At 46.0% G+C, this 12,201-nt stretch overlaps 1 protein-coding gene across 1 annotated transcript in view; it reads left to right on the top strand.

Moving 5' to 3' along the window:
• Positions 1-680: 680 nt before the first annotated feature.
• cntnap1 (contactin associated protein 1) overlaps positions 681-12,201 on the top strand; it is a 98,364-nt gene continuing 86,843 nt past the window's right edge. The window contains exon 1 of the mRNA XM_069907220.1: positions 681-840. Coding sequence (XP_069763321.1) covers positions 696-840 — 145 coding nt within the window. The 5' untranslated portion in view covers positions 681-695. The remainder of the gene's footprint in view (positions 841-12,201) is intronic.

Genomic DNA, 12,201 nt, shown 5'->3' with positions numbered 1-12,201 from the left:
TTGGCAGGAGGGGTTGAGAGAGCATGGCTGGGATGGGATGAATCTTTTAATATGTTGGCTGCCAGTGGTACCCGACCCCCCCCCCCCCCCGCCCCTCACGTACCACGTTAAGTAATCCCTTACTATCCACATCCTATGACATAGGATGCCAGAGGTGTGCTGTGGCCATTACTTAAGGTGGTATGTGAATGGGGGGGGGGGGGGAGGAAGGTTGAGAAACACTGTTAGGCAGCAGGAGGTGAGGAGGGGAAAGTGGTGGTGGGGGATGGCCTGAGTTGCGCTCACAACGCAGGGGTCTCTTGCTGTCTCCTCGTCCCACACAGTGACGCGCCCTGTCGGGATGCTTTCAATGGTGTGCATCGCTAGTCCAGGTGACTGATCGCTGGGATAGCAGCTGACCAGCCCACTCCTGCAGATTGCTGAGATTGTTGAACACTATTAGTATTGATCACCAGCCCAGGTTGCTGACTGCTATAGGAGCAGGCCAGCCTCTCCTGCAGAGAACCACCATGGACTGCTGAACAGAGTACGGCCACTCCCACGCACAGTAGTAGTGAGTAAGATCAGTGACAGCCTGCGGATTACATTACGCGACTCCACGCTCCGGCGTTTCAAATTCGAGCTGGTCTCTCTCCAGCCTCTGCCCACTGCAGCCCCGACCTGGAGCTGGTGGGAGGGGACACTGCACGTCACCGATGCGGCATCCTTCACCCGGCAGAGCGGAGACTGCGGCAGCGCTGCAGAAGTGGGAGCTGCTCCTCCACAGCCGAGCCGGAGACATGTCCCGGGCCGGCGCCGTCGCGCTCTGCCTCCTCCTCGCCGTCAGCTCCTGCGCGGCGGGTAAGTGAAGAGGAGACGGCGGGCAGCGCTGGCCGACACCTCCGACCACAGCTGCGGGGAGGAGGATGCGCTGGCCCCGCAGCCCGGTGTTTCTGTGCATGGGCTTGCGCTGCATCCCTGGGATGAGGCAGGTGGAGGTGATTCCACCCCCGAGGCGGGAGATGGGGCAGGTTGGGGTGATTTCCCCGAGTGATGGGGTAGGTGCGGGTAATTTCCCCCCGCCCCGAGGTTTGGGGTGATTTCCCCACGGAGATGGGGTAGGTTGAGGTGATTCCCCCGGGGAATGGGGTAGGTGGAGGTGATTTCCCCACGGGGAATGGGGTAGGTGGAGGTGATTCCCCCCACGGGGGATGGGGTAGGTGGAGGTGTTTCCCCCCACGGGGAATGGGGTAGGTGGAGGTGATTCCTCCCCCCCCCCCCCACGGGGGATGGGGTAGGTGGAGGTGATTCCTCCCCCCCCCCCCCCACGGGGGATGGGGTAGGTGGAGGTGATTCCCTCTGGACCATGGGGTAGGTGGGGGCGATTCCCCCGCCTCCGGGAGTGTACGCGGACATTCCTGTAGCTGTGCTGGGCTCTTGTACCAAGCGATGCCGGTGAGCGGCCGAACCCTGGGCGTGGTATCGGCATCGCTCACACTGCAGACTCTCGTGCCGCTGCCCTTCGCTTTCTCCTCTGTGTTGTGGCGCGCACGGGATTTGGGTGAGAGACTCCAACCACGACCTACAGTGGTCTCTCCCCTTACCCTTTCCCTCCCCCTTCCCCTCCCTTTCCCCTTCCCCCCCCCTCCCCTTTCCCTTCCCCTCCCCTCTTCCCCCACCCCTCTCCCTCCCATCACCTTCTCCTCTTCCTCCCTCCCTCCTCCATCTCTCTCCCTCTATCCTTTCTTTCCCACATCCTCTTTATTGTGAAAGTTGTGAATGGCTGAACTATTTTTTTAATGTAAAAAGTGAGGCCGGTTTAGCAGATGAACTCAGGCACATGGGATTGTGATAACTATTTGTGAAACGTTGTTGGGAGATGGGAAGGGCTGGTTGCTCAATGTTCTGGCTTCTCACGGGCAGAGATTTAGGAAAGAGAGGACAGAGAGGTGCATGTTTGATAGGGGAGAACATCATGGCAGTATTTAGAGAGTTCATTCTGGGTGGGAAGGGGGCAGGAGAAGAGAAAATGTCCAAGCAGTCTTTATAGGTAGAACTTAGAAGAGGGGGTGCAATCATTTTAGTGGGATTGCACTGTAGATCAGTGAAGACTAGAAGAACAAGCCTGTAGGCGATCGCTTACAAGTATGATGATAATATTGTTTGGGAATACCATAGTACTAAGGGATTAAATGGGGGCAGCATTTGTCAGCTATACAACTTGGACACAAGCCCTTTGCCCAACTCGTTCTTGCTCTTCGAGTTGCCCATGTTAACAAATCCCATTTGACTGCCCTTGGCCTTGACCTTTTTGTAAACATGCAAACTCTAAATGTCTTTAAAATGTTAGAGTTGTACCACCTCCATGGTCAGCCCTGGAGCTTCAGATTCCCCAACTCTGGCAAAAAGACTGTTTGCCTTCGTGGTTTTGTCATCCTGTGCTCCAGGGAAAAAGGTCCCAGCCTGTCCAGCCTCTACAATTCAAGGCCTCCAATCCTGGTAACATCCTCATTAAACTTTTTTGGCACCTTTTCCAGTTAAATTACATATTCCCTACAGCAAAGTGGCCAGAACTGTACAAATATTCCATATATGGATAAAATGGTGTCCCAGCTCCTGAACTCTGTGCCCTGACTGATGAAGGAAAGTGTACCAGGTACCTTCACCACCATGTCAAACTGTATTACCTCTTTCTGTGAACTATGTAGCTGTAACCCTATGTTCTACAACACTCTCTAATGATACGTACTGTGTATGCCATAGTTTGCATAAAATTAACGTAGATCTTGACTGGGAGAGGCTGTTGCAAGAAAAGGGCTGTGTCGGTAATGGGAGGCTTTTAAAATGGAGGGTTTAAGGACAGCATATTTCTGTTAGAGTGAAGAGCAAACCTGGCAGGAATAGGGAATAATTCCTTAGGAGGGATACTGAGGCTCTGGGGAGGAAAAAGAAAGAGGCATTTGCCAAATATTGTCTGCTGGGATCAAATGAGTCCCTTGAGGAGTACAGCAGATTCGGAGTGCACTTTAGAATATTACAATAGGCTATTGATCAGATGGGAAAGTTGGCAAGGGAATGGCTGATGGTATTTAATTCAGACAAATGTTAAGTGATGGGAAGTAGAAATACAAAGCTGGAGAAACTCAGCAGGTCAAATAGTGTCCTTTTTAGAGCAAAGGTAAAAATACATACCTGATGTTTCGGGCTTGAGCCCTTCATCAAGGTAAATATTAAGTGATGTATTTAGGGACAAACGGGATCCAACAGACACAGTGAGTGGCAGGGCACTGGGGAGTGTTGTATAAAAGTGAGGTTTTCAGGTACATAGGACATTACAGCAGAGAAAACAAACTCTTAGGACCTTCTTGTCTGTGCCAAACTATGATTCTGCCTAGTTCTACTGACTGCCCCCAGTCCATAGCTCTCCATCCCCTCCCATCCATGTACCTGTCCAAAATTTTCTAAATCGTGCAGAAAAGATTCATAAGTATGTTGAATATGTGTGAGTATATATAAGTTTAAGATTGGAGGGCTTGAGTTTATCAGGAGAGATTGGATGCGTTGCGTCAATCTTCTGAGGCGAGCAGGAGGCAGGAGGGGATGTGACAGAAGTATATAACAATATAAGAGGCATTGATCTTTTCCCACAATAGAGGTCCTAAACCTAGAGGACAGAGGTTGAAGGTGAGAGGGAGGAAGTTTGAAGGGGTGCACAGTGTAGGTGGAATCTGGAATGAGCTGCGGGGGGTGTGGTGGAAGCAGGTACAGGAACAACATTTAAAATGCATCTAGATGGGCCCTTGAGTGAGCAGGGCAGTGAGGGAGATGGAGTGAATGCAGGCAAGTGGGATTGGTGGAGATCCGCATGATGGTTGGCAGACACACAGTCTCTGTGCTGTAGAACTTTGCGACCTCTTCTCAGTCTTAAATGGACAACCCCTTGAACAGCTCAGGCCAAAAACGTCTTGTATATCTTTACCTCCTCTCTGGATGCTGTGAGACCAGTTGATTTCCCCCAACATTTCTGTGTTTTTATTACAATCACAGCATCTGCAGATTATCATATTTCAACCCTTTAATTTTAAATACTGACTCCTCCCAGTTCTAGTTTTATCATAATAAAACCTCAATATTTACTTGCTAAAATCCCCCAGTCTCTATCAATTATTCAAGTCCTGGTAATATCCTCGAAAAACTCTACAAGATCGGTTAAACATGACCTAACATGCACAAAGTCATGTTGACAATCCCTACTCAGTCCCTGAACAGCAATAGAATTAGGTTATTCAGCCCATCGAGTTTGTCCTGCCATTCGATCATGACCTGATCCATTTACCTGCTCACCTGACTCCCTGGCCTTCTCCCAATAAGCCTTGATGCCCTGGCTAATCAAGAACCTATCAACCTCTGCCTTAAATGCACCCAATGACTTGGCCTCTACAACCACCTATGGCAACAAATTACACAGATTTCCCCACTTTTCTCTTCTAATTGGACGTTCTTCAGTGCTGAAGTTGTCTTATCCAAGGCTCTCTCACCATGTGCTCAAATGTGCTCAGGTAAGTTTTCTAAATCAATATACTCTGTATAAAGGCACCAACTACAGAGAATGCACTACTGGATCTCCTATTAGGGAATGAGATAGAAATATAAGTAGGGGAATATTTTGGGTCCAGTGATCATAATGCTATTAGTTTCAAGATAATTATGGATAAGGATAGGTCTGGGCCTTTGGTTGAGATTCTGAACTGGAGAAAGGCAAATTTTGAGGAAATGAAAAAGGATCTGGAAACCGTGGATTTTCTGGCAACAATGTGTTTGGTAAGTAGAAGACCTTCAAAGGCAAAATTATGAGAGAACAGAGTTTGCATGTTCCTATCAGGATTAAAGGCAAAGTTAATAGGCGTGGGGAACCTTGGTTCATGCGGGATATTGGGGATCTGGTTAAGAAGAGAAAGGTGTACAGCAAGTATAGACAATGGAGAAAAAGAGGTATTTGAGGAGTATAAAATATACTCAAGGAAAAGTTTAAGAAGGAAATCACATGGCTAAAAGAAGACATGAGGTTGCTTTGGCAGACTGTGAAGGAACATCCTAAAGGGTTTCTACAGGTATATAAAGGGCAAAAGGATAATAAGGGACAAAATTGGTTCCCTTGAAGATCAGGCTGGTTGGCTATGTATGGAGCCAGAAGCAATAGGAGAGATCTTAAATAGGTTTTTTGAAAAGGTATTTACTCAGGAAACTGGCACAGTCTAGGGAAGGAAGGAAAGCAAGCAGTGGGGTCATGGAACCTACACGTATTTAAGAGAGTGCTTGCTATCTTAAAATAAATAAGGGTGAATAAATCCCCAGGGGCTGACAAGATATTCCCTTGGACCTTGAGGGAGGCTAGTGTAGGAATTGCAGTGGTCCAGGCAAAATATTTAAAATATTTCAGCCATAGGTGAGGTGCCAGAGGATTGGAGGGTAGATCATGTTCTGCTATTTAAAAAAGGCTCCAAAAGTAATCCAGGAAATTATAGGCTGGTGAGCCTGACATCAGCAGGAGGTACATTATTGGAAGGCGTCTTAAGAGATTGGATGTACAAATATTTAGATAGCCAGGGACTGATTAAGGATAGTCGACAAGGCTTTGTGCATGGTAGGCCAATCTTAGAAAATTTTTCAAGAAGGTTACCATGAAAATTGAAGAGGGAAAGACTGTGGATGATGTGTATATGGAAGGCCTTTCACAAGGTTCCTCATGGGAGGTTTGTCAGGAAGGTTCAGATGCTCAGTATTCATGGTGAGGCAGTGAACTGGATTCAACATTTCTATATGGGAGAGGCCAGAGATTGGTAGTAGATGATTGTTTCTCAGGCCTGTGAGTCATGGTGTACCTCAGAGATCAGTGCTGGGACCATTATTTTTTCTCATCTATATCAATGGTCTGCACAATAGTCAGTAATTTGCAGATGACACCAAGATTAGAGGTGCTATGGACAACAGGCAAAGTTTTCATAGCTTGCAGAGGGATCTGGACCAGCTGGAAAAATGGGCTGAAAAACAGCAGGTGGAATTTAATCCCGGCAAGTGTGAGGTGTTGCATTTTGGAAGGAAAAACCAAAATAGGATATATACAGTAAATGGTAGGGCATTGAGGAAAGCGGTAGAAGAGGGATCTGGGAATACAGATACATAATTCCCTAAAAATGGTGTGACAGGTAGATAGGGTTGTAAAGAGAGGTTTCATAAATCAAAGTACTGAGTATAGGAATTAGAATATTATGGTAAGGATCTATAAGACATTGGTGAGGCCAAATTTGGAAAATTGTGTGCAATTTTAGTCACTTAACCTCAGGAAATATAGCAATAAGATTGAAAGAGTCCAGAGAAGATTTCCTAGGATGTTGCTGGGACTTCAGGAACTGAGTTACAGGGAAAGGTTAAACAGGTTAGGACTTTATTCCCTGGAATGTAGAATGAGGGGAGATTTGATATGAGGGGGATAGACAGGGTAAATTCAAGTAGAGAGTGGTGGGGTACAGAACGAGCTGCCAGCTGACGTGGTGAATGCAGGCTCAATTTTAAAAAAATTTTAAAATTTGGACAGGTACATGGATGGGAGGGGTATGGAGGGTGATGGACTGTCAGTGGGACTAGGCTAAAAAATAGTTCTGCACAGACTGGAAGGGCCAAAAGGCCTGTTTTCTGAGCTGAGCTGTGATGTTCTATTGCTTTATAGGAAACAGCCTTATATATGTATATATATGTATATATATACTCTGTCCATGCCTTTCAACATTCAAAATGTTTCAATGTGATTCCCCCCTCCTCCTAAATTTCAATGAATACAGACCAAGAGCCATCAAACATTCCTCATACAATAACCCTTTCATTCCTGGAATCATCCTTGTGAACCTCCACTGAATCCTCTCACTTCAGCACATTCTTTCTTAAATGAGGAGCCACAATACTCCAAGTGAGGTCTCACCAATGCCTTGTAAAGCCTCAACATCACGTCCCTCCCCGATCTTAAATTCTATTCCTCTTGAAATTAATACCAGCATTGCATTTGCCTTCTTTACCACCATCTCTTTTTTTTTCACACTATAAGCCATATTGATCAAGATACATACATTTTCCTTCTTGAATATATACAGTGTCATTTCTTTACCACCATCTCAACCTGCAAGTTTACCTTCAGGCTATCCTGTATGAGCACTCTTTAAAAGTTTGTTTGTAATTTCCTCCTCATCTAGAAATTGGTCTGTCGATTATTTCTTCAATCAAAGTGCATGACTGTACGCATTCTAACAATGTATTTTATTTGCCACGTCTCTGCCCATTCTCGTCTAAGTCAGTAGTTTTCAAACATTTTCTTTCCACTCATATTTCTTTGGCTTGGCTTCGCGGACGAAGATTTATGGAGGGGGTAAAAGTCCACGTCAGCTGCAGGCTCGTTTGTGGCTGACAAGTCCGATGCGGGACAGGCAGACACGGTTGCAACGGCTGCAGGGGAAAATTGGTGGGTTGGGGTTGGGTGTTGGGTTTTTCCTCCTTTGCCTTTTGTCAGTGAGGTGGGCTCTGCGGTCTTCTTCAAAGGAGGTTGCTGCCCGCCAAACTGTGAGGCGCCAAGATGCACGGTTTGAGACGATATCAGCCCACTGGCGGTGGTCAATGTGGCAGGCACCAAGAGATTTCTTTAGGCAGTCCTTGTACCTTTTCTTTGGTGCACCTCTGTCACGGTGGCCAATGGAGAGCTCGCCATATAACACGATCTTGGGAAGGCGATGGTCCTCCATTCTGGAGACGTGACCCACCCAGCGCAGCTGGATCTTCAGCAGCGTGGACTCGATGCTGTCGACCTCTGCCATCTCGAGTACTTCGACGTTAGGGATGAAAGCGCTCCAATGGATGTTGAGGATGGAGCGGAGACAACGCTGGTGGAAGCGTTCTAGGAGCCGTAGGTGATGCCGGTAGAGCCGAACAGGAGTGTGGGTATGACAACGGCTCTGTATATGCTTATCTTTGTGAGGTTTTTCAGTTGGTTGTTTTTCCAGACTCTTTTGTGTAGTCTTCCAAAGGCGCTATTTGCCTTGGCGAGTCTGTTGTCTATCTCATTGTCGATCCTTGCATCTGATGAAATGGTGCAGCCGAGATAGGTAAACTGGTTGACCGTTTTGAGTTTTGTGTGCCCGATGGAGATGTGGGGGGGCTGGTAATCATGGTGGGGAGCTGGCTGATGGAGGACCTCAGTTTTCTTCAGGCTGACTTCCAGGCCAAACACTTTGGCAGTTTCCGCAAAGCAGGACGTCAAGCGCTGAAGAGCTGGCTCTGAATGGGCAACTAAAGCGGCATCGTCTGCAAAGAGTAGTTCACGGACAAGTTTCTCTTGTGTCTTGGTGTGAGCTTGCAGGCGCCTCAGATTGAAGAGACTGCCATCCGTGCGGTACCGGATGTAAACAGCGTCTTCATTGTTGGGGTCTTTCATGGCTTGGTTCAGCATCATGCTGAAGAAGATTGAAAAGAGGGTTGGTGCGAGAACACAGCCTTGCTTCACGCCGTTGTTAATGGAGAAGGGTTCAGAGAGCTCATTGCTGTATCTGACCCAACCTTGTTGGTTTTCGTGCAGTTGGATAATCATGTTGAGGAACTTTGGGGGACATCCGATGCGCTCTAGTATTTGCCAAAGCCCTTTCCTGCTCACGGTGTCGAAGGCTTTGGTGAGGTCAACAAAGGTGATGTGGAGTCCTTTGATTTGTTCTCTGCACTTTTCTTGTAGCTGTCTGAGGGCAAAGACCATGTCAGTAGTTCCTCTGTTTGCGCGAAAGCCGCACTGTGATTCTGGGAGAATATTCTCGGCGACACTAGGTATTATTCTATTTAGTAGAATCCTAGCGAAGATTTTGCCTGCAATGGAGAGCAGCGTGATTCCCCTGTAGTTTGAGCAGTCTGATTTCTCGCCTTTGTTTTTGTACAGGGTGACCATAAATAATCCCGATGCCACGAATACTCTGTGATTAGCTAGGGATTACTTAAGGTGGTATGTGAATGGGAAGGGAAGGTTGAGAATCATTGCTCTCGACCCAATTGTTGCTGGAATATTTGCTTGAGAAAAATTGATATTGGCCCATTTCCTTTGGAGTTATGAAACTGCGCACATAACGAGTCAATTAGGTACGATTAAAACTGCCGTTCAAACTTTTTCTTTCCACTCACATACCACCTTAAGTAATCCCTTACTAATCACAGAGCACCTATAGCATAGGGATTACTTAAAGTGGAATGTGAGTGGAAAGAAAAAGTTTATAAAAGCCATTGGTCTAAGTCCTTCTTCAGCTTCTGAGTTTCTTCAACACTACCTGCTGTCCTACTTTCGTGTCATCTGCTATCATTTGCTTGTACCTTGATGAAAGGCTCTAGGCTGAAACATTGGTTACATATATATGCTATATAAAGAATATATCTGCCAGAGCCCCTGCAATTTCTACACTTGCCTCCGTCAAGGACATAGGGACTATCTTGTCAAGGTCAGGGAATTTAGAAACCCTTATTTGCCTTAAGACAGCAAGCACCCTTCTCTTTAATCTATGTAAGTTCCTTGGCCTCACTCTTTGCCTCAATTCCCCAGACTCTGCGCCAGTTTCCTGAGAAAATACAAATGCAAAAAACCCATTTAAAATCTTCTCCAGCTCTTGTCTCCAATACTTAGCCAACCATTCTGATCTTCAAAAGGACTAATTATCTCCCTTACTATCCTTTTGCTCTTAATACACCTGTTGAAACCTTTAGGATTTTTCCTCCCCTTGTCTACCAAAGCACCCTCGTGACTTTTAGCCCTCCTGATTTCATTGTTGTTTTTTTTTTGCTTTTTTTTTAATGCTCTTCAAGTTACTTGTTTGCTCCTTGTTGCCCATATCTGCTATAAAACCTCTCTCTTCTTTGTAACCAGATCCCCAATATCTCTCAAAAACTAATGTTCTCTATGCCTGTTAACTTTGCCATTAATCCTGACTGGAACATACAAACTCTCTACTCTCAACATTTCATGTTTGAAGGCTCTCCACCTACCAAACACATCTTTGCCAGAAAACAACCTGTACCAATCCATGTTTTCTAGATATTTTCTAATTTCCTCAAAATTAGCCTTTCTCCAATTTGGAAACTCAACCTGAGGACCAGACCTATCCTTATCCATAATTATCTTGGAACTGATGGCACACTTCCATTACTTCCCCTAGGCACACTTCCATTACTTGTTCTGTCTCATTCCCCAGTGTGTGATCCAGTATTGCACTCTCTCTCATTGGTTACTCGTATATTGATTTAGAAAATTTTCCTGAACACATTTGACAAACTAAGCAATTCAATCCTTTTACAGTATGGGAGTCCCAGTCAATGTGTGACATGTATTCATATATACAAATAAATAAATATTTTTTCAGAAATATGAGAGGCTTGGATGCTTAGTCTGAGCAGTTTCTTTGGTCGTTCAGCATTCTCACTGCCCGGGGGAAGAAACTGTTCCCTCAGCCTGGGGATGATGGCTCTGATACTTTCCCATTGGGAGCAGCTGAAGGGGTCCTCAACGATTTTGCGCCCCTCTTCAGACAACAATCCTGGTACATCATGTCGATTGTGCGGGTGGGGGGGGGGGGAGGGAGAATCCAGTGGTACAAGTCCCAGCTTCTCTGGAAGAGAGCCCAATGATCCAGAAATCCCTTCATCTCTTTATCCTTTGAAGATATCTATCTTAATGGTTTTGAAAACTCCCCAACACCTTGATCTTCGTATCAAAATTCCCAAGAGTATCAACACACCATTCCCTAATCTCACCATCAGCCATGTCCTTCCCCTTTGTGGTACCAATGCAAAGCATTTGTTCAGGAGCTCCTCACCCTCTGGCTCCAGGCTTTCATTCCCCCCACCCACAACTTCACCACCCTCCTCTCATATTCTAATCTTACGTCCTCCAAACACTTTGCCCTCCACTCTCTCCAGAACAATCCCAACCTCATCATCAAACCCACAGGTAAGGGTGGTGCTGTTGTGGACTGGCACAATGACCTCTACCTTGCTGAGGCCAGACGACAGCTCTCAGACACCTCCTCCTACCTACTCCTCCCACAGGATCCCATCACGGCACATCAAGCCACAGTCTCCAACACCATTACCCCTGGTCACCTCTCTCCCATGGCCGCCAAACTCATTGTCTCCCACCCTCTACCCAAGATACAGAAACCCAACTATAATATTACAAAGTTATTCTTAATTGTTAATGAGCTTGCATTTCATATTTAGTTGATCCTGGCTGCTGCTGTGCCTCAGGTCAGCTGACCTCTCTTGCTTCAATCAACTTCTAGCTGCTGCCCTGCACCTCTCTTTTAAATTCCAACTGTTGACATTTTCAGACAGCCACTGTACAATTAAGTTGAGTAAAGCTTGGAAAGCACCAAGTTTTTCATTCACACAACTATTTACTCAACTTGACGGAGACAGCGTGGAGGCCCAAGAACTTAAACATTGACCCCAGCTCACCTATAGCTGCCAAGGAGTGGCGACACTGGCATACGATTTTCAAGAACTATGTCGACAACTATGGGGAAAAGAAACTAAACAAATACAGGACACTTTTAGGCTGTGCGAGTTGCAATGTTTTAGAATACTTAGTCAAAATTTTCACATCCTTCTATCTCCAAGTTGAACAGCTTATATGTGAAGACTCCCAATGAGGTTTTTGCCAGACATTTACTAGCTACCAGGCAGCAGAATATTAGATAATTTCTTCAGGAAGTTGGTAAAGTTGAAGTGAAACTAATTTTTGAGATCATAGTGTGTAGCAGCGTGAAAATGAGGCAGTGCGTGACACGTTCATTGTTGGCAGTGCCTCATCTGCAATATGCCAGTGTCTCTTGGAAAACAAAACACTGGACTTACAGACTACTTATAACCAAGCTACTACACAATAATGCATACATTACCCATACAGCTGCAGTATTGAACCCTGAACTATCACAGGTACCACAGGTGAGAAGGATTCTTTAGCAGGTCTGCCTGATAACCTTCCAGTTGATCTTGAGAAACCAGATACATAATACAAAACGGAAATGTTTCTTTTGTGGTTTCTCTTACCATTCACAGGATAACTGTCCAGCACACAAGGCTACTTGTAATAAATGTGCCAAGAAGGGACATTATGCCTTGGTGCAAATCCAAAGCCTCACCAAGCTCAGTGGT

This window comes from Narcine bancroftii, chromosome 12 (genome assembly GCF_036971445.1).
Source record: "Narcine bancroftii isolate sNarBan1 chromosome 12, sNarBan1.hap1, whole genome shotgun sequence".
In the NCBI taxonomy this organism is placed as follows: Eukaryota; Metazoa; Chordata; class Chondrichthyes; order Torpediniformes; family Narcinidae; genus Narcine; species Narcine bancroftii.
The sequence above is the reverse complement of the archived record's forward strand: the minus strand, read 5'-3'. Positions and strand labels throughout refer to the sequence as shown.